The 27,390-nt window shown below is 38.3% G+C and overlaps 1 protein-coding gene across 1 annotated transcript in view; it reads right to left on the bottom strand.

Moving 5' to 3' along the window:
• Positions 1 to 8,616: 8,616 nt before the first annotated feature.
• The window catches only part of RPS6KA5 (ribosomal protein S6 kinase A5), a 149,094-nt gene continuing 130,320 nt past the window's right edge, over positions 8,617 to 27,390 (bottom strand). The window contains 4 exon segments of the mRNA XM_045015538.1: positions 8,617 to 9,642; positions 12,416 to 12,579; positions 13,044 to 13,203; positions 13,933 to 14,124. Of these exon segments, the coding sequence (XP_044871473.1) occupies positions 9,403 to 9,642; positions 12,416 to 12,579; positions 13,044 to 13,203; positions 13,933 to 14,124 (756 nt within the window). The 3' untranslated portion in view covers positions 8,617 to 9,402.

Here is a 27,390-nt window from a genome sequence, read left to right as displayed (position 1 = left end):
GCAGCTCTTTCCCCTTGCATTACATTCACAGAAAATGGGAAATGATTTGTCATTTTTGTTTAAACAGGACTGGCAAGCTGCTCTCAACAAAATAATAGTTTTCTTTATCCTCTAGTCCTCTCTCTATCCCTTAGGCATAACTTTAAACAACACAAACACCAACCCTGAGATTTCTTTACCCTCTGCTGCCTTTAGCATTAATTCTGTGCTCCACCCCTTCTCCCTCTTCTCTCCTTGTTCCTGTTCCCTAATTCTAAGGCCTGGTTTGTACTTAAAAGTTTTGCTGGCATAACTATGCTAGTTGGCAATCTGAAAAAAAGCAACCCCTAACTGACACAGCTATGCTGGCAAGAGTCCAAATGTAGTCTCAGTTATATGAACAAAAAAAGACCATTTGCTATTGTAGAGATCTTATTTCATTCGGGGAACTGATATAAGCTATACTGACAAAAGAACAATTTTGAGGTTATGAAATGCAGCTACATTGGCAAACCCTTTCTAATATAGACAAGGTCACAATCAAAATTCTTATATTTTCTCCTCTACCCTTCATTAAACATCCAAACATCTTGCTATTAAGAGAACTAATTACATAATTAACAACTGGTCAAGAATCCAGCAAAAATGAGTATTTATGAGAGTAAATATTTTAGGGAGAACCGAAGCTTAGAATATTCTAAACGCCCCAAATGTGTTGCCAAAAATTAAAGATGACTTTCTATTAAGAAGTATAATACATTGTACCTCTGCATCCAGTCTGCACTTTAATCTGTGATTTTTTTTTTTTAGTGGTTCCTTTGCCTTTGCGGGAGATAGGAGGAAGAAAAGCTGTTTTTCCATCTTTATCTCAGACAAATTTAAAAAAGAAGTCAATGGATTTCAATAAGAATTTTGTGGGTGCAGCTATTAACAGGCTTGGCCCTTAACTTTATAAAAAAATCCACAGTATTTACCCTCTCTACCTTTGCTCATTTTTGAACTCCACTTTACTTCCAAATAAACATCAGATTCCAAAATTTTTCTAAACTAAGCCACTAATTTAAATTATTTTCCTAGTTGAATTAAGGCAACTAACACACATTAGCTTTTGTAATACTTAATTGATACTTTTAGTCTGGTTAATTTTTAAGTCAATTGCTCTCTTTCGTTCTTAAATGTCAACACAGATGCTCTCCGACTTACGCAAGTGATCCATTCCAGAACACCTTGCGTAACTCGAATTTTGCATAAGTCGGAAACATATACCCGACCATTACACACACAAAAAAACAAACAAAAAACAACCCTTCTATTTCTAGCTTACAGAACTTTTTCCGTAAGTGCGGATTTGCGTAAGTCAGGTTTGTGTAACCTGGGGTCGTCTGCATTTTAAACAAAGGTGACTTTTACCACTGTAGAGACTACTAACAGAGAGAGACTCAGAAGGCATAAATTCTGGTTCTATTTCTGTCTCTGCCACCATGTTGCCTTTGGCAAGTCACAGCCTTCCTGTGCTTCAGTTCCCCTTTATAAAATGGGCCTAATTCTAGAGTTGCTTAAAATTTGTGTGGGAAATTCTAATGAAAAAATGGAACATGTCAATTCTGATTAATATTATCAGTTTCCCTGTAGAAAATTTCAAAATGAAAATTATTTCAAATGGACATTTTGAAAATAAAGTAAATTTTATATTTAATTTAGACTTAAATTATAATTTTATTTTGGTTTAAAAACCAGAAACAAAATATTTTAATTCAAATTGACATTTTGACACAAATTTTCATTTTCAATTAAAAAGTTGCTTCATTTTAAAAATGAAATAAAAATTTAAGTCAAAACAAAATATAATTTTCATTTTTAATCTGTTCAAAACTACATGTGCAAAAACTAAAAAATAATTTTACTGCAATTTTGAACAAAGATTTTTTGCTTAAAATTTCTTGCAGGAAATGCTTTTGTTTTCCAACCAGCCTTACTTAATATTATCTATTTTTGTAAAGAACTTTGGAATATATGGTTCAAACAAGCTTTGTGTGTGTATTATAGTTAAGGCTACAATATTGTCACAGAGATTATGGAAGTCACAGAATCCGTGACTTCCAAAGACCTCTGTGACTTCAGCCCTGGTGGCTGGGAACTACAGGATCCCGCCAATTTCTGCAGTGGCAGGGAGCTGTGAGTTACCCCCCACCGTCTGAGGCAGCGGGCCTCCAAGCTCCGAGCCATCATGGGCAGTGGGGGTACCCTGCAGCTTCTGGCCACCATGGGGGGAGGGCAGGTGGACCCCTGCAGCTCCCTGGCCACCACGGGGGGGCAGGGGACCCCGGCAGCTCCCCACCCACCACAGGGGACCCCCACAGAGCCCCACCATGGTGGCGGGGGAGGGGAATCTCTGCAGCACCCCATGGTGGGGCAGAGGGACCCCCACAGCTCCCCATCACTGTGGGGGGCACGGGGAACCCCACAGACCCCAGCTGCTGCAGGAGGGCAGAGGGACTCACACAGCCCCCGGCTGCCATGGGAGGGTAGGGGGATCCCTGAAGCTCTGAGCCCCCAAGGGCAGTGGAGACCCTGGACTTCCAGCTACCCCGCAGCTGCCTAGCCCCTTCCCATTTAATCATGGATATTTTTAGTAAAAGTCACGGACAGGTCATGGGTAATAAAGACAAAATCACAGGAGCCCATGACTTGTCCTTGACTTTTACTAAAAATATCCATGACAAAGTCTTAGCCTTAATTATAGTATTAGTATTATTTAAAAGGTAACATTACTTTCTTGGAATAGCAAAGAGCATGTATTTTTTCCTCTTGATTTCTCAACTAGGCTCAAACTTGCAGATACACAAGTTACTCATAAACATGTTTCCAGGATAGGGGTGTAGAATTATATATTTTTATCCAATTTTTATCAGCTTTATTCTATATTACATGTAAAGTGTACATATCTACAGCATTTGCAATACCCTTTGAAAAAGAGGATACTGAAGTTAAGAACTATATTAGATCATGAATTTAGCAAACTACATGACCAAATGTTACACACCACACACACCCTTTTTTTTAAAAAAAAAGAAGAATTATACAAACAACTAAAATAAGCATATGTATAGGGGTGCTATAAAAAGGAATAAGGTCTAATATAGCAGGCCTCAATAAACCCCCCAAAACAAAAATATGTATCTCACTTTACAGTATATTTGGTTAAAATATAAAACTTATCTATAATGCATTTTACTTTGAATCATATTTCCTAAAACTAATGGTATAAAAGTCAGGACAAGGTTGCGTATTTTGTTTACTCTTAAGCAGTTTTTAAGCATAGATTTCTAAAATGGACTTCACTGTCACTATAGATATTTCTTTTTTTAGCAGTTTGTAAAGAATTTTTAAAAAACAGCAAATAGTTAACTTTTGTTCAACACACAAAAATTCCAATTTCTACTTTAAAAAAAAGTGCTAACATAAAAATAAGCTTTCCCATTCTTGTGTCATGCAATTTCACAATCTTCCTGAATAAATATACTAGTCACTTATATGCTACACTGATGAATGCTATATAAATTTCTAGATAGAACAGAAGAAGGAAAAATGTTTATCTCGAAGCACAAGGAGAGGAGACCCATACCTTCCCATCCATCAATTTTTGTAGTTAGCTCAGTGAACAGCTCTGGAAAACAACTGGTAGCTTATATATATTCTCAAGCTATACCTTGTTAACTTTTTTCTTCAATAATCATTTCACTTTTCTTATTTTTTTCTTACTATTTTTGGATGCAAACATATACAGTCAGTAAATACATCAGACTGCCCACATCAGTCTATGCAATGTAGACTCTCAGTTTTGTCCACCCATCTGGAGTGTAGGATGCATTGGCTCACTCCTAAGTTTTTGTTGCTAAATAACAATTCAGAACTCTTAACTCAACAGACAAATAAGTGACTTATAAAAATGGAAGGTGGTAGGGGAAAGCTGGCTTGGAGCTGTACAGTTGTCATTTTTACCAACTTACAAGAGACTGATGTCTGGGGAGTAAACTGAAGATATTTTTTACAGGTTGACAAAGACTGAAAGATCAAGGCACTTTGGTCTCTGGAACAGTAGTAGCCCCACTATTTCCAGTTTCCACTACCTAGAAGATTCAAACATTAGGATTCCTCAGAAGGAAGGAAGGAAATACAGTGGTGGTCACAGTAAAAGACAGTGAGGGTGTGTGTGTGTGTGTTATGTGTATTGGGGTGCGGGGGGCATGCAAAGAAAAGATATGGACCATGATCAGGAAGACTGAGCCAAAGCCTCTGGTATGATTAGGGCCCTATCAAATTCACAGCCCGTGAAATCTGGTCTTTTGTTGTATATTATAATGGTCCATTATAATATATAGATTTAATGGAGGAGACCAGCGTTTCTCAAATTGGGGGTCCTGACCCAAAAAGGAGTTGCAGGGGGGTTGCAAGGTTATTTTAGTTGGGTGGAGGTATTGCCACCCTTACTTCTGTGCTGCCTTCAGAGCTGGGCAGCCAGAGAGCAGCAGCTTTTGACCAGATGCCCAGCTCTGAAGGCAATGCCCCGCAAGCAGCAGTGCAGAAGTAAGGGTGGCAATACCATACCATGCCATCCTTACTTCTGCACTGCTGCCTTCAGAGCTGGGGGGCCAGAGAGTGGTGGCTGCTGACTGAGGGTCCAGTTCTGCAGGCAGCAGTGCATAAATAAGGGTGGCAATACTGTACCATGCCATCCTTACTTCTGCACTGCTGCTGGCAGTGACGCTGCCTTCAGAGCTATGACACTGGCCAGCAGCCACCGCTCTCCAGCTGCCCAGCTCTGAAGGCAGCGTCGCTGCCAGAGGAAGCTTAGAAGTAAGGGGTAGCACTACCGCAATTCCCCCTACAATAACCTTGTGACGCCCCCCACTCCTTTTTGGGTCAGGACCCCTACAATTACAACACTGTGGAATTTTAGATTTAAATAGCTGAAATAATGAAATTTATGATTTTTAAAATCCTATGACCGTGAAATTGACCAAAATGGACCATGAATTTGGTAGTGCCCTAGGTATGATGCTTAAGGCATAATACCACAACAAAAAATTATAACTGAAGACCAAATAACTATTAAAAAAATAAAATATATACACACTTCTTGTTAAAAATTGAGAATGATACTTATATAGTAACAATTCTTTAGAATACTGATAAAACACATACATGACAGTTGTGTGAATCTATTCCTTTAAGTATATTCTGGAAGAAGCAGCAGGGGAATGTGGCTGTGCTGGTATAAATTATTTTGTTTAGAAGGGCAGCGAAAAGAGGTGCATCAGTAATGTCAGTCTGGAAGATGGGAAATGTCAGCCATCTTGATGGTATACTGTATTTTTATGCTCTTCTGAAGAACAGTAACAATTATCCATTGTAGTAAAATCTTCTTTTATAATACTGTACATGTGGGATAAGTGTACTGAGTACTTTGTCTGACCTTCTATGAAGAAACAATCCTCTAAATTAAGGATAGATTGCTCTTTGTGTGAGAAGGAGGAATTTAATTAGAAAGTCAAGTAAAACTCTGGTTTTGTGCTTTTCGTGCTCCAAGCCTTCCACTTTTTTCATATCTACCCCTAAATTGTTACCGTTTGTATTTTTAAAAACAGTAAGTTCTCAGAACAAATAAATAGTTTTTGTACAACTAAATATTTTGATTTTTTTTTAAAAATACATTAATATAAATAAGTAAATAGTTACTTAGAGCTATACTGTTAAAGAACTGGGTTTTCAAGAAACTAATCTACTGCTCTTCCTAGTACTGTTGACTGCACCAAATAATCTGGAAGGAATGGAGAGATATACATTCAAATTAAATTAGAATCTGTCAGTAACATATCCCATACTTCCTCTTAATAAATGTGGCTGAATTTAGTATTTTATGTTAGAGAGAAATCTAGAAGTATACATACAATTAGAAATATGCGGCTTGATTCCACCTTGTGCAGTGGTTTAAAAGTACCTTAACCTAACTATAAATGTAATTTACATCCACTTAGTGCCCTTTTACACTAATAGAGTGGTGTAACGTAGTCTTAGCATAAATGAGAATCTAGTCCTAACATTATGGTGTGGCAAAATTTTACACCCACTTTGCACAGGCATAAATGACTGCACAGGCACAGGGCAACGAAGAATCAGGTCCATGATATTTATATGTGACTGAGTACTGTTCGTCCTCATATTAAATAGGTGACAGGCAAAACACTATACCAGTATAGCACAAAAGAAAAGCAGACTTTGCATCCAAATATCCTTACATAAAAGAAAATGTCTTTTATGCAAGAGATGTGTATCCATTACTGTGAGCTGTAATAATTTCAGAGTCCCAATATAGTCTAAAAATGGCATAATGAAGTATTTCATAAATGCCTGTGCGATAAAACAATGAAAATACAACTGCACTTTCCTCAGAATGAAATGATCACTCTTTTAGTCAATTTTAGCAATTGTCCAAAAAGTCCATAAAAAGTTATTTCTTCAAGTTTCCAAAGCAAGGGAACACATTTTATTATCTCCTTAATTTTAAAAAGTTAAATTCAGCAGGGTCATTTAATTCCAATTTTTTTTCCATTTAGAAACCTTTTTGGTTTTGTTGAAAAAGTACTTGAAAAACTGTACAGCAAAAATATCTCAAAGTGCGGTTTACTGAACATTACAAACAATCAGCACTGCAATTTGTTAGTGCTGTTTGCATAATAAATATTAATTGTTACTATGGTTTCTTTGTATTTACTGTAGGTTTACTGGGGAGAGGGAATGTATTTGTTTACAAATTAGTTGTATTTATTACTGAGATTACTCCCAAGAGAGTATTCAAAAAGCAAATCTGAATATTATATTAATATTAGTTTAAAATATTTTAACACCAGCCACTTTAAATTGTTTGTGTTACCAGCATATATACTGATTTTTAAGATTAAATATACTAATTCTACATAAACATTGCAAATGTCTCAATATTCACATCAACCTAAAATTAATGCTGCAATTACTACTGACACATGTCAAAAAAGTAGTAAATTAAGTAATTCACATCAGTAATTCTCAAATCCTCAAAATGCTGTCATTAATAATATTAAAGCAATACAGAACAAATGTTGGGTCTCAAAACCTCTTGGTTTTGTCAAACACAGTCCTTGTAAACATGGCAGCATAAGATTTCTCAACACTGTTATCTGATGTAATTAAATAAATAAAACAATTGACAAACAATTCCTATATCTTTTTGCATAGGGTTTGGATTAAATTTACTTCAAAATGCAGCAAGCTGTTAATAAAATCTGTTAGTCAACTAGGTTCCAATCATGCTAACAATTACACGTGTACTTTACACCAGTAGTCTCATTGACTTTAATGGGATGACTCACATGTGTAACTGTTTACAGAATTGGGGTCTTATTTAACACTTAATAGTTAGTTGTCCCTAGTCATTCAGAAGGTGAGGAGTAGAAGTGCTCTGCATAAGTTTACAAAATATGCTATTCAATTTAAAAGTGTATCAATGGAAATGTTTCAGTAAAAGTCACATATTTATGATTCCAAACAGGTTATGTACATAATATACTACCACAGCAGGAAATACCTCACTATAGTACAACAGTGTACAGTTGTGAAACACAGTGTTTAGTACAATTTCCCTTTAGTTTTCCCAGTGCATAAGTGCTTTACAACTACACTATACAACATGCCCAAGTCTAGTTATTTATTATGTACAAGATAGAAGCAAGATGTGAGGAAGGAAATGTAATGTAAGGAATGAAAAAAAATGGCAAAGATACAGGGTTTCATTCCTGCCAGGTGCTGAGCACTCCTCCAAAGATGCTAAGAGCCCACAACTCCCACTGAAATCAGTGAGACTTAAGGACACTCAGCATCTCAGAGCAGCATGCAACACCTTGTGGGATCCCAAATACACTCCATGAGAAAACATCAAAATCATTCAGATGTTTTATAAAGCACAAATAAGAAAAATATAGTTGAATATTTTACAATCAGTATTGAGCTAACTGCCACGTTTGTGCAATGCAAAATTAAAAACATAGGTTGGCATGCATTCAATATGGACCCCATGATAACAAAAATGGAATTTGGAGTTTCTGCATCTTTTAAAAAAAAGATTCATCTTGGTATCTTCAAGTTATCATATAAATATAAAAGATAAACACACTACATTATAGCTGTTCCTTGAAATAAATATTTGAACACATGACCATTTTAAAAAAAATGTTCAGTACTAAATTTCAACTTCTTTTCTCTGGTATATCATTGGGTTTTGGAGCTTGAAAAGTTTTTTAAAAAATTATATTTTCTAGAAATACAAATAAACAATAGCATTACAGTGCAAAGTCACCTCAGCTTGCTAGCCATAGATTCCTTTTTCATCTAGATCAGGGGTCGGCAACCTTTCAGAAGTGGAGTTTTCATTTATTCACTCTAATTTAAGGTTCCGCGTGCCAGTAATACATTTTAACGTTTTTAGAAGGTCTCTTTCTATAATATATAACTAAACTATTGTTGTATGTAAAGTAAATAAGGTTTTTAAAATGTTTAAGAAGCTTCATTTAAAATTAAATTAAAATGCAGAGCCCCCTGGACTGGTGGTCACGACCTGGGCAGTGGGAGTGCCACTGAAAATCAGCTCGTGTGCCGCCTTCGGCACCCGTGCCATAGGTTGCCTACCCCGATCTAGATAATATAAGACTGTTATATTCTGAGTAGCGTAAAACCAAATTTAAGGAATAAATTTGTAAAACAGCATAATGGTACTCCTTTTATGTTAATCTCTGTTCTTAAATTCCAAAATAAGGTCCAGGTTCTAGCCCATCCTATGCACCAACACAAGGGGGTTAGAAGTGATGTAAAATGGCCTCTTGCTTTAGTGCACTGTACTGCCATTACTTGTGTGCGGAGGAAACCAGAGCTGCTATGACCCTCCTTATGCAGATGGGCAGGAGGACTCTTGACTCTGCTCCCCACAACATGCCTAGTTACACAGCATTTCTGGGAGTACACATTGACTTTTACAGCATATTCCCTCCCTGGAACAGTGGGAAAACTGAAAGGAGATTATGCCTCTCAGTAACACTCTTCCTCCAGGGATAAAACAACAATGTGATTACCCCTTACTCAGGACTAGACTGCATACCAATCCAGCCCTATGAGAGTTCAATGTTGGTTGTATTCACAATATTATACCACATCCAGTGATTCTGAACTAATACTAAAACCAAATGTCTTGAAACAAAAAGCTAAAAAGGCAGAAATGAAACAAGTTGTTCAAAGCAATGAACATATCCCTGTAATCCCTCTGTTCCAAGGAGGGACAAGTACTACCAGGCTTATCACCTCTTAATTGTTCGAGAGAGGATATTTCTCTGCTTTTCAGTCAGAGAACTGGAAGATGGTTTCTGGGTTATTGCTGTCTGCAGGATTTGCTGGCTGCAGGGTTTTTGTTGGTGTAGTTTTACCATGAGAATGAGAGGAGGAAGAATGTGAACTTTCACTGGAACTGCTACGTGTCTCTGTGCTTGTACTTGTCTTTTTCATCTTCCTTCTTTTAGCAAGAGGTGCCTTGTCAACATTCTGGAGGCAAAATCCTTCCCTTTTGTACTTGTTAAAGGCCTGTTTAAAAATAAAAAGGCAATTTATGCATTTATAAAAGGTTTAAGAAATGTCAGAACATGTATAATAAGGTATGAGTTCTATGTTTTATTATTTCTCAAGAGTCATGTCTATACAGTCTTCATGCAGTTTATGACAATTTTACAAGCCTTTAAATTAGCGCTGTCAAGCGATTAAAAATATTACTCCCACAATTAAATCGCACTGTTAATAGAATACCATTTATTTAAATATTTTTGGATGTTTTCTACATTTTCAAATACATTGATTTCAATTACAACAGAATACAAAGTGTACAATTCTAACTTTATATTTATTTTTATTACAAATATTTGCACTGTAAAAAACAAAAGAAATAGCATTTTTCAATTCACCTAATACAAGTACTGTAGTGTAATCTCTTTATCAGGAAAGCTGAACTTACAAATGTAGAATTATATACCAAAAAAAACTGCATTCAAAAATAAAACAATATAAAACTTTAGTGCCTATAAGTCCACTCAGTCCTATTTCTTGTTCAGCCAATTGCTCAGACAAACAAGTTTGTTTACATTTGAAGAAGATAATGCTGCCCACATCTTGTTCAAAATGTCACCTGAAAGTAAGAACAGGTGTTTTCATGGCACTGTTGTAGCTGGTGTCGCAAGATATTTACATGCCAGATGTGCTGAAGATTCACATGTCCCTTCATGCTTCAACCACTATTCCAGAGGACATGCTGATGACAGGTTGTGCTCGATAACAATCCAAAGCAGTGCAGACCAACGCATTTTCATTTTCATCATCCGAGTAAGATGCAACCAGCAGAAGGCTGATTTTCTTTTTTGGTGGTTCGTGTTCTATAGTTTTCGCATCGGAGTGTTGCTCTTTTAAGACTTCTGAAAGCATGCTCTACACCTTGTCCCTCTCAGATTTTGGAAGTCCCTTCAAAGTCTTAAATCTGGGGTTGAGTGCTGTAGCTATCTTTAGAAATCTCACATTGGTACCTTCTTTGCGTTTTGTCAAATCTTCAGTGAAAGTGTTCTTAAAATGAATAACATGTGCTGAGTCATCATTCAAGACTACTATAACATGAAATATATGGCAGAATGCAGGTAAAATAGAGCTGGAGACATACAATTCTCCTCCAAGGAGTTCAGTCACAAATTTAATTTAACGCATTATTTTTTTAATGAGCTTCATCAGAATGGATGCATGTCCTCTGGAATGGTGGCCAAAGCATGAAAAGGCATACAGATGTTTAGCATATCTGGCACGTATATACCTTGTAATGCCGGCTACAGAAGTGTCATGTGAACGCCTGTTCTCACTTTCTGGTGACATTGTAAATAAGAAGTGGGCAGCATTATCTCCCATAAATGTAAACAAACTTGTTTATCTTTGCAATCGCCTGAAAGAGAAGTAGGATTGTGTGAACTTGTAGGCGCTGAAGTTTTGTATTGTTTTGTTTTTGAGTGCAGTTATGTAACAAAAAAAATTCTACATTTGTAAGTTGCACTTTCACAATAAAGAGATTGCACTACAGTACTTGTATGAGGTGAATTGAAAAATACTATTTCTTATGTTTATCATTTTTACAGTGCAAATATTTGTAATCAAAAATAGTAATATAAAGTGAGGAGTGAACACTTTGTATTCGGTGTTGTATTTGAAATCAATATATTTGAAAACATAGAAAAACATCCAAAAATATTTAATAAATTTCATTTGGTAGTTATTTAACAATGCAATTAAAATGGCAATTAATCACGATTAATTTTTTTAAATCGTGATTAATTTTTTTGAGTTAAACGCGTGAGTTAACTGCGATTAATCAATGGCCCTACTTTAAACCTATATATACACACACAATCACTAATTGGCAACCTTCTCCCCACATATTCCATGTTTTTAAAATATTTTACTAAGCCATAAATATAGTCAAGATTACATTTTAGTATTTTATATTTACTTAAATTACAATTTTAGTTTTAAACATTTCATATTTTTTTTCAAAACTTAGATCTCTGCAATTGCTAAATAAAGAAAAACTATTTACCCCCACTTCTTCTTCTTGGACAACACAGTCCCTGTTTGCAATGAAGCCATAAAATGCAATGTGTTTGAGCATAAACTGCAATTTAACATATTATGTTTTTAGATCATTCTTCATATATAAAGTTTTGAATAAATCAATCTAACATTTTCCTCTTTGCCTGCATTTGTATAACAAACATATTTTTAGTGAATTAATGTTGGTATCCAAAAATGTCCATTAAGACAATTAAGGTATTTCCACAGAGCATTCCAAATCGTAATATATTTTAAATGCTTTACCTCAAATTTTTGTAGCAGTAGTTTACTTTCTTTCTAATCACAAAAAGGGCAATTAAACTGAAAGTCAAGCAAGTGCTAAGTGTAACCAGAATGTTACACATATCTTAGAAAGCTTTGTTTAAGGACTTTCTCTAAACTTTGTATTTATGGTAGCTGTTTCACCATCATCACTTTCCCCAGTGAAATAAATATGCTGTCAAAATCTATATTCCTCTCTCAACTTCCCATTTTGACATGTGTTTCATTATATTCTCTCATGTAGGTTTTTGGCCATTGATACAAGTCAACATATTATATAGGCCTTATATTTCTGTAACTTCCTATACACCTATCATAGAACTCTAAATGTAAATACATTTTTAAAATAAACAAATTCATGTAAATCCAAATTCTAGGCTGATATAATGTAGCAAATATTTAATATTTATAATTAAAATACAAGAGTTTTCAAGCTTACATGAAAGGTTGCTTTGACGTATGTATGTACAGCAGCTCCTGAAGAGCCTAAGTTATCAGGAGTCATTAGAGGATTGGATGACAGCTGGCTCCCATCTTGAAGCCATTCACTGTATCTCAAGCTGGACATTTTAATTCTTTTATTTGGATCCACTGTAAGAAGTCCTAACAGAAATATGTTATATATATTAAATATATTCTTAATCCAGGAGCTATTATTTATCTTTTTAATACTGTGGATAAAGTAATCATTTGAAAACATAAAACCTGAATCATTTGATGAGTCATAATTATATATCATTTTAGATATAGTTCATACAACGTTGACACAGGGTTGTACAAAACACTTTTTAACAGAGAAATGAACTAAGTACTTGTTATAAAATATTCATAAATCAAATCAACAATAATAAATCACGTATTCAATAACTGACATCCCTAAAAAATTACAGACATTTATTCTGGATGAGCTGATAATTACTGCTTGTAACAAAAAGACTACTTTGGTTTCCTTATAAACTTAAATTAATAAAGCACCAAAAACTGAAGAACACAAAAGTATACAGTATGGTACTTTACTCTGGTCACTGCAGCTAAAAGAAAAATATGAAATATCTATGGATTCCTACCTTGTATCAAATCTTTGGCTTCTTGAGATACATTCTTCCAGGCTTCTCTTTCAAAGGAGAATTCTCCTTTTTTAATTTTCTTCATAATTTCCAATGCACTAATGCATGTTAAACCTTTGTCTTGAGACTGGAAGGGTACCTGTCCTGACAGCATTGTATACTACCAGGAGAACAAAAGTTGTACTAATTAATACCATATATTTATTACCAACCTTACTACATTACTGATTACACATTAATCTAACTAACTCAATATTCAGATATTGTTACTTGCAGAGTTAGCAACAGTGTATATATTCCTACAAATAGTACTTTAACAAGAGTTATATTTTCTCTTTAAGGTGTACATGGTCTAAAGCACAACAGGTCTTTATTTAGAGACCTTGTAAGCAACATGGCTTACATGTCTCAGGAATGTTGAAAACATACAGATTTTATGCAGTGGGAAAGCCTATACCATTTACTTATTTTTCAAAATAAATTTTTCTGTAAAACAGAACGTAGGTTGGATCTTTATCTGAACCAGAACCGTTTTAAGATCATAATATAAATTTATAGAGGTCTCATAATCGACTTATTATTTCCTTCACACATCCAAGCTGTTTTAACAGGTGAACATTCCAAGAAAAAATAATTTAATCAAATTGCTCAGAAAAAAACTGAAAGATGGCTTTAGTTCTACCTTCTTAAATGCCTCCAATACACGTCCCAGCTGCTACAATATGTGCAGGAAAAAGATATCCTCATTCCAATCCAAAGCAGTGTCTATCCAATTCTAGCTTATCTGGGACAATGTCAAGCCCTCTCCAGACATTAGTTTTAACAAGGAATCAATTTTGCTTGTGTTATAGAATGATTAAAATAATAAGACACACAACCAAACACTCACCAAAATAACCCCCAAACTCCAGAGATCACAGGATTCATCATAACCATTGTGATTCAAGAGCTCTGGAGCAGCATAATGAAGAGTAAAACATGGAGTTTTAAGAGGCTGATTATCAGGTGGTTTTAACCGAGCAAATCCAAAATCAATTATTTTTATTTCTGAATCATCATTTTCATTTGTGAACAATAAATTCTGAAAAGCAAATGCAAAGATAACTAAGTTAAAGATAATTTAAAAGATGCAGTTTTAAAATGTACACGAAACTGATTCGAACCAACAATTTAAAAAAGAATTTAGTCTCTAAGAACAAATATGTAAACCAATATGCTTTTCTCCTATTTGTGAATATATCCTATTTCCTCATACTGCTTAATTAGAAAGAGAAGTTAAATAATGTTAAATTTATAAATCAGCTCTGATTGGAGATAAGCATGTGTTTACCACTATGCAACTTGTAAAATCAGCTAAGGAGATGATTTTTCCAAGATACAGTGCCAAGCATATCAGATCAAATTCTATATCACAACTATATCACTAACAAGCAGAAAAATTAGAAACTAGCATGTTTAGAAAGGGAAATGGAAAATGTTTAAACACTGAATTAGTACAAATATTACACTTCTTAGCAACCTCATTTTTACAGGACGAGTACTTACTGTAACTGAAGAATATTATTTAACACTACCTACTTTAAAAGAATTAAATTGGTTTATTCCAATTTAAGTGCACTAACCAAATGTGCATCAGTCTTTTAAATCATTTAAAGCTCTATTCTATAATGTGCTAAGTAACCTAGACTGCCATATGAGTCAGAGTGCTCTGCATCTTGCAGGATTGAGCTTTAAAATTGTCTCTTGCTACCAATACAAAGACTTGGAAAACCAAACCTGAGAAAATTCAGAGAGAGAAAATGTGTATTTTCCTGTGCCAGTTTCCCTAATTTAAGGAATATTCATATAATCACTGGATTCCAACATTAAAGATGGGTTATAAACTATTAAGATTCAACCAACATGGGTAATACAGTTCTGATAGGCTGCAGAAATAATTTGGTTTAGTTATTAGAAAAGTTCCTGGTGAGAATTTGGGGAGAAAGCAAGCTGGTGTGCTGATAATGATAAGAAAATCTGATAGAGCTCAAATGACCTGTTTCTGACACCTCACATTTATCTACTTTCTTTGTCTGCCCACAAAACTCTACTAATAATGCCTTCATTTTGAGTCTTCCCCCACATATGATGGCTAGAATCAAATTTCCATTTGGCTACTTCATCTTCTTAAAACACTTCTTCATTTCCTCTGACCCAGAGCTATTTCTTTACTTTAAAAATATACTTTTTTTTAGTTTGTAATTAACGAAACTTTTATAGCATGCTCAAAGAACGTGAACGCATTAAGCCTAAATCATTTTTCTTTCTCCTTTACTGCATCTTTTCATTTCCCTCCCAATATAGTCTGCAAGAGTACTTATTTCCAAGTACATTTGAATTTTTTCTTGTTCAATTTTAATGCATAGTTTATTCTTTTGCCTCCTGAATGAAAATCATCGTATTTAAGTACATAAAGCATTTTCACTCGGTGCACATGAGTGCGCACGCACAAACATATTCCCAGCTTCATCTTCGGTTCATATATATAAAAATATTATACAAGGGAATAATGTTAAAGGGTTGAAAGCATTACAAACTCAGACTCCAGGTGCTAGGAACATATTGAACCTAAGTAGCAAAGAACGTAAAGAAAATAATTTTTTAAATTTCTTATACAATGGTGCTAGGAGTCTGGGTAATAAGCAGAAGGAACTGGAAATTCTCACTAGTGAGAAGAAATTTGACACAACTGGTATTACCGACCTCTAGGTGGATGCTTCCCTTTACTGGAATGTTAACATCACTGGCTACAATTTATTTAGGAGAGATATAGTGAGTAAAAGGAGGTGGGGACTGGCACTCTACATTAAGCAAACCATTACCTGTTTTAGAATTATTGATAGTTCAGAAGAGCAGAATCTTGAATGCATGTGGATCAATTTGCTAACTAATAAAGCTCAAGGGGGACACTGACAGGAGCCTGTTACAGATGACTGAATCAATTTAGACAAAAGGAAAAGTTGCTCCTTAAAGCACCTGTCTGCAATTTGTGTTAGGAAAAATTGTGTTATGTGAAATATATGCTGCAGGTCTCATGCAGCCAGTAGTAAAACACCATCAGAGTTTCTATCATAGGTGATAATATTCTGAAACAAAAGACGAAACACCTAAGATAACTATTTTGGACCCTCATTATCATGAATTGATCACTGGACTGGAAGTTGTGTTTGTCAATGAACCAGTGACCAAGACTTCATTACATTAATTATGGACAAACAGAGGATAATCCCAGACAAATAACAGATACACTTGGAACCTAATTTTCCAGAGATGAAGAAAATTAGAATTATGAGCAGAACTGATGGGAAGGAAGAATTTAGAGAGCAAAATATGAACATTGAAATTGTTTAAAAAGAGTTTACAAGACAGCCCAAAAGCCACAATTCCTCAGTCACAGAAGAGGACAACTGGGTTAAAAGCCCATCCTAGTTAAGAGGGAAGTGAAGACAGAAATTAGAAACAAGCACACACTATATAACAAATGGAAAAAAAATTTGATGTAGATTGTGAACATCATAAATTACCAACTATGAAGTGTAGAAAATTGATAAGGGAAGCTAAAGACATCAGGGAAAAATCCCTGTTCCACTGCTTAATTATTCTTATACTTAGAGATAGCCAACTTAAAACTCCCATACTGCAAACTAAGCCAATTACATCTTGTCTTATCCTCAGAGGACATGAAAAACAATTGAATAATGTCCTCTTCATAACAACCATTTACTTATTTGAAGACTTACCAGGTCCCCCTTCAGCCTTCTCCTCTCTACACTAAACATGCATAGTTCTTTCAATCTTTCCTTATAGGACATGTTTTCTAAACCTTTTACCATTTTTACTGCTCTCCTCTGGACTCCCTCCAATTCATCCACATCTTTCTTAAAGTATGATGCCAAAAACTGGACACAGTACTCCAGCTGAGGCCTCAGCAGTGCTGGGTATAGCAAAACAATTACCTCATATGTCTTACATATGACATGCCTGTGTAATACAGCTCAGAATACTATTTGCTTTTTTCACAATACCATCATACTGTTGGCTCGTATTAAATTTGTGATCCACTATAGCCCTCAGACTCTTCTGCAGTAATGATGCCTATTCAATTATTCTCCGTTTTGTATCTGTGCATTTGACGTTTCCTTCCTAAGTGCAGTACCTTGCACGTGTCTTTACTGAATATTGTCTTATTGATTTCAGACCAGTTCTCTAAATTATCAAGATCATTTTGAATTCTAGTCCCATCCTGCATAGTGCTTGCAACCCCTCCATAGCTTGGTATGCAAATTTTATAAGGATACTTTCCATTCCATCATTCAAGTTATTAATGAAAATACTGAATACTATCAGACCCAGAACAGACCCTTGGAGGATACTACTTGGTACATCCTCCCAGTGAACCACTGATAACTACTTTTTGAGTAGTCTTTCAACTAGTTATATAAGCACCTTATAGTAATTGCACGTAGACCATATTTCCCTAGTTTGCTTATGAGAATATCACATGGAACTGTGTCAAAAGCCTTACTAAAGTAAAGCTATATCATGTCTACTGTTTCTATTTATTAGGCTAGTTACCCTGTCAAAGAAGGATATAAGATTGGTTTGGGATAATTTGTTCTTGACAAATCCATACTGGCTACTGCTTATCACCTTATTATCCTCTATTATTGTTATTAATTTATTGTTTAATAATTTGTTCCAGTATCTTTCCAGGTACTGAAGTTAGGCTAGCTTGCCTATTATTCTCCAGGTCCTTCCTTTTCTCCCTTTTTTAAAGCTGGATACTATGTTTGTCCTTTTCCATTCCTATGGAACCTCACTTGTCCTCGAGAGGGTCCTTAAAGATAGCTAATGGAGCAGAAAAAAAAATATGTAATACATCAGAAGCAGGAAGCCTGCCAAACAATTAGCAGGACCACTGGATGATTAAGACAAAGACAAGGCAGTTGCAGAGAAGCTAAATGAATTCTTTGCATTGCTCATCACTGCAGAGGATGTGAGGAAGATTCCCACACTTGAGCCACCTGTGACGGGGTGTACCAACCCCGCAATGGGCCACCGGGGGCGGACCTATCATTGTGGGCCCAGGCAACCATGCCCCCTTTCCCCTGCTGCGCATGTTTCAGGTGGAGAAGCTGGATAAAAGGAGGCAGCCCAGGTCAGTCGGAGTGGATGACAGAGGGGAAAGGACGTACACTGCTGATTCCTGTGATAGTCTTGGTGGTAGAGCCCAAACACCCAGACTATGCTCTAGGAGTCTCGCTGATGGCGAAGACTGCCAGGGAAGCCAAGCCACCGCCTGCCGAGGAGGCTGCTGCCTGCTCTATGTCCCAGCCCAGAGGGAAGTAAGGCCTATAGACTGTTTGTTTTCCCCACCCAAGGGCCATAGACTGAATGATGTTTTGCCCTGGCCAGGGGGCTAATTACCCAAGTCCTATTGCCTGCCCCAGCCAGGAGGCTGCAGGGCTTCAGACTGCTTGTTTGTTTTGCCTGCCCAGGAACCCATGGACTATTCGTCTAAATGATCCTGGCAGGGGGCCAGGCCCTACTTGACTGGAATCACCTGCTCAACAGGGAATCCCAATGACTGTGTGATGGGGTGTACAAACCTCTCACTGGGTCGATGTGGGCACCCCAACTTGACACACTGGGCCCTGTCACACTATTCTTTTTAGGTTATGTAACATATCGCTTAAATCAGCCTCTATCAGGTGAGTGGAGGATAGCTAATGCAATGCTGATTTTTTAAAAAGTCTCCAGAAGCAATCCTGGCAATTACAGGCCAGTAAGCCTAACTTCAGTACCAGGCAAATTGGTTGAAACTATAGTAAAGAACAGAATTATCAGACAAACAGATGAACACAATATGTTGGGGAAGAGTCAACACGGGTTTTGTAAAGGGAAATCATTCCTCACCAATCTATTAGCATTCTTTGAGGGGGTCAACAAGCATGTGAACAAGGGTGATTCAGTGGATATGGTAAACTTGGACTTCCAAAAAGCCTTTGACAAGGTCCCTCACCACAGGCTCTTACGCAAAGTAAGCAGCCAGGGGATAAGAGGGAAGGTCCTCTCATGGATCAGTAACTGGTTAAAGACAGGAAACAGAGGGTAGGGAGAAATGGTCAGTTTTTAGAATGTAGAGAGGCCTCCTAAAGATCTGTATGGGGACCAGTGCTATTCAACATATTCATAAGTGATCTGGAAAAAGGACAGGAGTACTTGTGGCACCTTAAAGACTAACAAATTTATTGTAGCATGAGCTTTCGTGAGCTAAAGCTCACTTCTTCGAAGAAGAAGAAGCTTTAAAGAAGAAGCTTTAGCTCACGAAAGCTCATGCTACAATAAATTTGTTAGTCTTTAAGGTGCCACAAGTACTCCTGTTTTTTTTGCGGATACAGACTAACACGGCTGCTACTCTGAAACCTGGAAAAAGGAGTAAACATTCAGGTGGCAAAATTTCAGATGGCACAAAATTATTTAAGGATAGTTAAATCCAAAGCAGACTGCAAAGAGTTACAAAAGGATCTCATAAAACTGGATGACTTGTACAACAAAATGGAAGATTAAATTCAATGTTCATAATAAATGCAAAATAGTGCATACTGGAAAACATCATCCCAACTATACATACAAAATGATAGGGTCTAAATTAGCTGTTACCACACAAGAAAGAGAATTTTGAGTCATTTTGGCTAGTTCTCTGAAAGCGTCTACTCAACTTGCAGTGGCAGTCAAAAAAGCTAACAGAATGTTAGGAACCATTTGGAAAGGCATAGATAATACAGGGAGTCCTTGGACTTATGACGCCCGACTTACGTCTCATGCCACCCCATGATGTTTGTTTCACCCTTATGATGCTCGATTTGCATAAAGTTAGCTTGAAATCACTTTCTGGTGGTGTTATACTGGTATAGAGCTGGAAGGGGTCGCTTCTGATTGGCTTCGAGACAGCAGGGTAGCTCGTTGCCAGGTAGGGTTGCCACTTGTTTTTGATTGGCTGAACCCGGGGCCGTGAGCCAATCAGAAAACTTGAACAGTGATTAGCTGAGGCTCAGCACGTGTGCTGTTCTCCCTGGCTTTCTGAGCCTGGCTGTGTTGCCAGCATTCTGAGCAACATATGTGAGTTTATGTGTTTATTTGAATGCTGTTTACAAAATACATTGATGTTGCAACTTTAGTTAACTATAATTCATTTAGTACAAAAATCTGGGTTACTGTGGTGAAAATAGTGTATCAAACCTTGGTTCAGGAACCAATCCCCCCTTCATATCACTGATTCCTATGGGAAAAGCGTTTTCGACTTACATTTCAACTTACAACGCAATTCTGAGGAAGGAATTGTGTCATAAGTCTGAGGACTCCCTGTAAAACCAACAATATCATCATACCACTATATAAATCCATAGTAGTCCCACACCTGGAATATTGTGTGCAGTTCTGATTGCCCCTTCTAAAAAAAGTGTGTTAGAATTGGAAAAAGTACAGAGAAGGGCAACAGAAAAGATTAGGGATATTGAACAACTTCCATATGAGGAGAGATTAAAAGGACTGGGACTGTTCAGTTTACAAAAGAAACGACCGAGGGTAGCACGGGATAGGTACTCTAGTTTTTCATAGGCTGAATTAAATCCATCTAATTTATCTAAATATTATTTAGCCTGTTCTTTCCTGTTTTGGCCCAAGATCCTTCCCCCTTGTTGTTAATATTAATTGTGTTAAGCATCTCATCACAATTAGACTTTTTAGTGAAGACTGAAGCAAAAAAGGCATTAAATACTTCAGCCTTCTCTGCATTACCTGTTACTTACTCTCCCCTTCTCCATGAAGTAATGGATGTACACTTTCCTTCATCTTTGTCTTACAGAGTTGTCAGTGGGAAGGAGTCTTGACAGGGGAGCAGGTCAGTACTGAGGAGCACAAGCACAGCTGTGGGGGGAGGAGCCCAGGGCAAGCATGATAAGGGGCTGCACATCAGGATTATAGGGCAAGGAGGGCAGATGCACATCCTCTTCTTATTCCATTACTACAGTGAATTCCCTAAATTTTGCTACTATCCAATAGGTTCCTGTCCCTTGCAGAACAAAACATCTCAAGCCTATAGCATAGTAGCATGGATAGGGAGGGCTGCTGCATAATTAAGAACTCCCTCTTCTATTTTAATGACTTATGTAACTGCCATGTAAAAAAGAGTTTATCAGTATTTCACTAAATCTACATAGTCACACCAAGCAACCCTGACCAGTACTGTTAAAAAAGTAGTTTGAGCCTAAATGGGGTCTCATGCTTTTGCAGAAAGGTGCACTGACCACATCTATATGTGGAAAACTGCATCCCACCCTCAATTCCTGACTGCCTTAAAATAGTAACTTTAAAAACAACAAGCAGGAAAAAGAGAGGAAGGGCTAGTCCGACTGTGGAGGCAGTAAAGTCTGCAAACTGTTCACTAACAAGTAACCCTTTATTACTTCATTTCTCAGATTTCCGTTCTTACAGATTAGCACTATTGAGATGAGTTGAAGAATGTGCCCAGTTTATTAAGAGAATGAAGTACTCCCTTACAAACCTAACATCTGAACCAGTCTTTAAATTAAGATGGTAACAAGAGTAAATGGGGGGGCTCAGTTCCAGATGGTTCCATATTTATAAAAACCTACCTCAAATGCTACTTTTTCTCTGATGGACAGAGAACCAGCAATCTAAGTTCTACATTAAGCATTTTGGTAATATATTTTCTTATCTTGTTAGAATTTCATGACACATCCCGAATGATTTATTATGTTCACTAATTCACAGATAGTACCTAAAAGCAAAGGGTAGGATTTTCAAAAGCAAATCTCCTGGGGACTTGCACAAATCCTTTTGCTCTGAAGTCACTTAGGTCTTTGGGTGAGATTTTCAAAAGTACCTTAGTACCATTATCGCACAGACTTCTTTAGCCTTTAACTTTGAAACAGTTATAAACAACTGTATGCTAGGCAACCATAACACAAAGTATTCTGCAAAAAGAATAACAGTTGCCTCAGTTGTAAGTGGGAGAGAATATTAAATTCCAGACAGAAAGTGGCTGGGAATCTTCTGTGATAACAGCTATATCATCTGCACTTAGGTGATATATTATAACCATCCCTTGAGGGTCAGTCCTACTGGAGAAATTCTGTTCTATTCAGGTTTTTATGCCATCATTATCACTACAGTAGCTGAGCACCTTCCAATAGTGCATTAAGCCATATGTCTATACCTCTGTCATGTTTTGTTTGTCCTCTCATCCTCTACTCACAAGGAGAAGACTGTACAGTGGAGTCTCTTGTTTTGCAAAGTAGAGTTGTTGGTTGGGTTTTTGTTTGTTTAACCACTGCAGAAGAACTGTTTTGAAAGGAAGGTGTGGTTGCATGATCAGAAAGGCATCAAGGTTCAGAATGAGTCATTACTGTATTAGTTTGCAGTTGATTCATTATTTTTAATTTTTAAATCAAATACAGTTAATAGGTAGATATGACAGTAACCACTAGGCACTTGATACTAATCCACATCACATTACTATTACCTTTTATTAGTAGAAAAGAAATGGTCACTTACTGTAACTGTGGTTCTATGAAATGTGATGCAGGTATGTATTCCATTTAGGTGTGCGTACCCCCGTTCACTGGAGCTGAAGAAATTTGCCTAGAAGTACCTGTAGAGGGGCAGCACTTGCACCTCATGGCTATTCCCCCTCCCCTGTCTATATGAGGCAGCGCTGCCCGCACCCCGCTCAGTTCCTTTGCAGTGGCTGCCCAGAGACTAGTTTCTGATGCGGATGGGTCAGGGGGTGGGTCGTGGAATACACATCTGCATCACATCTCCAAGGACCACAGTTAGATTAAGTAACTGTTTCTTCTTCTTCAAGTAGATGCAGCATAGTATTCCACTTGGATGACTCACTAGCTATACCCGGGGGTGTGGCTCGGATTTTATTTAAACAAGGACTGCAAACCACCTTCCCAAAGTTTGCATCTGATCTGGATGCTGCAGTAATGGCATAATGGTTCATAAAAATACATATTGATGACCACATGGCAGCCCTGCAAATATACAATATTGAGATATCACATACAAACACTATTGACATAGTTTGTGCTCTCATAGAATGAGCTTGCTACGATAGAGGAGGCGTAGCCAAAGCGGTTTTGTATGCAGTCTTGATGCAGGAAGTTGTCCATTTACAGATAGTCAGCGAGGAGGCTGCCTGTCCCTTCATACAGTTTGCTTACAACACAAACAGACAAGGTGAAGCCCAAAAGAATTTAGTCCTGTCCAGGTAAAAAGCCAGACACAGTTTGAGGTCTAATGTGTGAAGATGCTGCTCCTCCAGAGATAAGCAGCTTAGGACAAAAACACAGGCAAATGGAACCGCCGGGTTTAAATGAAACAGAGACCACTTTAGATACAAATTTCAGGTGCAACCACAATGTCACTTTGTCTTGGGATAATTGCATGTAAGGAGGCTCTGCTATCAAAGCCTGCAGCTCTCACACTCTCCTTGCAGATGTTATTGCCACAAGGAATACAGTTTTTTGACACGAGAGAGGAAAGGGACAGGGGCTAGATGTTCGTACATAGGTCTCATCAGAACTGCTAAGACTGTGTTAAGGTCCCACAAGGAAACCGGTTCCCAGACCATTGAATGGAGACAAAGGATTTCTTTTAAGAATCTCGCCATGGTTGAAAAACACCGATCTTCCATGAATGGATGGATGAAAGACTGTTAGCACTAGATACACCATCAATGAGCTAAGTACAACACCGATGACTGAAGATGCGGTAAATACTCCAAGATGTCTTGGATACTACCCAGTGTTGGCTGAACTCCACGGGCCAATTACCACATTGAAAAACACTTCCACTTTGCTGAATAGGCCATCCTGGTGGAGGGGGTTTTCTAGTACTAAGCAGGACCTGTTGAACAGCCACCAAACATTGCTCTTCCTCCTCATTCAACCATGGAACAACCACACCGTAAGATGCAGGGAGCTGAAACCAGGATTCAAAGTGTGACCAGGTTGGGATGGAGAGGAAAGGATATGGGAGGCTAAAACGACACTGCAAGCTTAGAAAACCAACACTGTCTCAGCCAGTGAAATGATCGAGATCTGAGGGAAAGCATAAAGGGGAGCTGACTGCCAACTGAGGTGGAAGGTGTTGGAAACTGGACTGATGCCCACTCGAGAGCAGAAAAGAGAAAGTTACTCACCTTGAAGTAACTGAAATTCTTCAAAATGTGTGTCCCAGTGGGTGCTCCACTCTAGGTGACGGTGCGTCCCGGCGCCGTTGATCGGAGATCTTCGGTAGCAGTGCCTCGTTGGGACGCACGAGCTCAGTTGATATCTCCCATTTCATTGGAATCTTCCTGAGAGCATGTGTCCCGCACCCTCGTCAGTTCCTTCTCTACCGTGGAGAAATCATACTAGTACTCCAAAGTAGAGGGGAGGAGGATGGGGAGTGGAGCACCCAAAGGGACACAGATATCGAAGAACCTCAGTTATTGCAAGGTGAGTAACTTTCTCTTCTTCTTCAAGTGCTGTCCCTGTGCGTCCTCCACTCTAGGTGAATGTGAAGCAGTACCCACTATGGTTGGTGGGATTTTGGAGTTTTGTGAGGGACAACAGTAGACAGTACCATATGGCCAACTGGGACACACCGTTCCCTAGAGTGGACCACCCACAGGGACAGCACTCGAAGAAGTCTATGTTTCCTATTGTCCGTTGTAGTGAACAGGAATATCGTCGGGATGCCCCAAGCCACGAAGATGACTTGCAGAACACTGGGCTCCAGGGACCACTTGTGATCTGGGGAAAAATTCCCACTGTGACGATTTGTGAGATGATTCTGGACTCTGGGCAAGTGTCCAGCTATTGGAGTGACACCCTCCTCAATGCAGAACTGCCACAGCCTAATAGTCTCTTGGCAGAACACTTTGGAGTGTGCTCCTCCTTGCCTGTTCACATAATACATCGGTAAAGCTACAAATTTTGTCATGGTTATTTTTAGTAAAAGTCATGGACAGCTCAAGGGCAATAAACAAAAATTTGAATTTGGAAACCAGAAAATATTGTGAATAAAACTTTGACCCCAGTGATCCGAAGGAATCTCCTTCATTGCTACCAAAGCCAGAAAAAAACAGACCTGCTTGAGGAGCAGTATCTCATGAGAGAGGCCCTGAAGAGGGGCAGGTACAGACGGTGTGGAGAGCAACTGGATAACCTAAACTGACATTGCTTAGGCCTCAGCTGTCTGTAGTAACTGCATCTCAAACACTGAGAAAATGGCCTATCCTGTCCCCGAAGTTTTGTAGAAGGGCCAATAGAAGTCATGACTGGATCACTGCTTTGGACCAGCGAGTCAAAATGAGCACTTGTGGGCACCAGAGGAGGAAGAGTGGACTGGCCAAATCCAAGACCAGAATGCCTCCACCTTTGGGACCTATGCCCATTGCTAGGGTAGTCCTGCTCTCTTGGGGGAGGGACAGACAGTCCAAAGGGGCGTTGTTGCTGCTGCTGTTGTCCGTCATAAGAATGCCTCTGCACTGCCAGTATATACACCCCCAAGGAACAAAGGGTAGCCCTAGAATCCTTGAAGGAGTGCAGAGTTTCGTCTGTTGTGTCAGAAAAAAGTAGCTGACCATCAAAGGCCAAGTCCTCTCTTAGTTCTGGAAGAATTCTGTGCCACTGTACATGCACATAATTCATGTCCCCCTCATTCTCTGCAGAAAATTCATTCTGCCAGAGAGGTGCATCAATTATGCCTTTCACCGACCAGGGGCTGCTGTGGCATCAGAACAGAGGGCAGCCGGCTCAGCCAGCCCCAAAGAGGGATGTGGATAGGTTATATTCCTCACAGCACTCTTCCTGCAGAGCCAGGTGAGGAGACACATTATGTGAGGGACAAAGTAGGGCACACAGGGATGCTGGATCATGGACTGGGGTTCAGAAGGGCTAGTTGAGGGACAGACTGGGGTGGGGGCTGAATGGGAGTGGGTGTGCAGGGACAAATGGGAACAGGGGCAGATATGCCTGACTGAATGGGAGAGGCTAGGGATCTAGTGTCTGCATGGGGGAGGCTCCCTAATAATCCCTCCCTCCCAAAAGAAAACCTGTTCCATATTACTTCTTCCACCCACAACCAACAATCATCCAGGTTCACACCTAGACTCCTGCCCAGCAACTACTTCCCTTCCCCTCCGCTCCTCCATTACTCCGACTCCCCAAGCCTTTGCACTCTTTCTCACGAGTGCGGGAAATACGTTTCTGTATTTTAAATGAATTATTATGTAAAGTTCTGTATTAATATGCTGAGTAAGGAATCTGTTTATCAAAAAAACATTTCCTGAATATTTTGTTGTTGTCTGTATTGTTACAGACATCGTTGCTGACAGGGATTTTGAAATAAATTACCAAAACAATAGAAACTGGCATGATTATATTTTATTTTCAACAAATAAAATATGCAAAATTCCACAGAATTTTTAAATATTGTACACAGAATTTTTTAATTTTTGGCACAGAATTCCTCCTGGTGTACTCTGTGGTCTGCTGCACATCGGGAGCAATGCCCAAACTCTACTGCCGGATGCCCTTCTCATGGTCACTGCCGAGGCCATTTCTCTGGCCAAAGTGTCTGCAATGTCTAGCACGGATTGTAGCAATGTCTTGGCAATCAAGCAGCCCTCCATGATAAATGCCCAAAATTCCTACCACAGTGCTGTGTCCTGTCCAGGATACAAAGGACTGCACTTCCAAGTCAGAGGCTTCCAATAATTGAGGTGCTGATGCAGACAGTACCAGAGAGAGTTATCTTGAACCCTTGGAGGGTGGTAGCAGAGAAATCATGAGAGGTTTCCTTCTTGATAAGACTGGTTTGAGAGGAGGTGTAAGTAGTGGTACTTGGGGATTCTTGGTGTGGTGAAGGGTGAGTTGCCTGAGGAAGAACCAGTCAGACAGTTTCCAATGCTGGTGAAACCTGTAATGAGGCACTAACCAAGTCTCTTGCGGCTGCATATGCCTCTGGGGTAGATGGGAGTTCCATCAACTGTTGGCTCCTGAAATGTGTCTCAGGACAACCTCACTGAACCTGGCACGAGCTTTGGAGGCAGCAAACACCTCTTAGGAGGTGAGGCTTCTGAGGTAGCTCTCTCTGCCACATGTTTAGTAGAGTCCTTGTCTCTATCTTGCCTGGGTACCAAGGCTGATGAACAAGATGCTGAGACCAAGGAAGGCCTGGGTCTCTTCTTCAATACCAGGATCAGGATGGAGAAGCCAAAAAAAAATCT

Source organism: Mauremys mutica, chromosome 4 (assembly GCF_020497125.1).
Source record: "Mauremys mutica isolate MM-2020 ecotype Southern chromosome 4, ASM2049712v1, whole genome shotgun sequence".
Lineage (NCBI taxonomy): Eukaryota > Metazoa > Chordata > Testudines > Geoemydidae > Mauremys > Mauremys mutica.
This window is presented reverse-complemented; position numbering and strand designations above follow the sequence as displayed.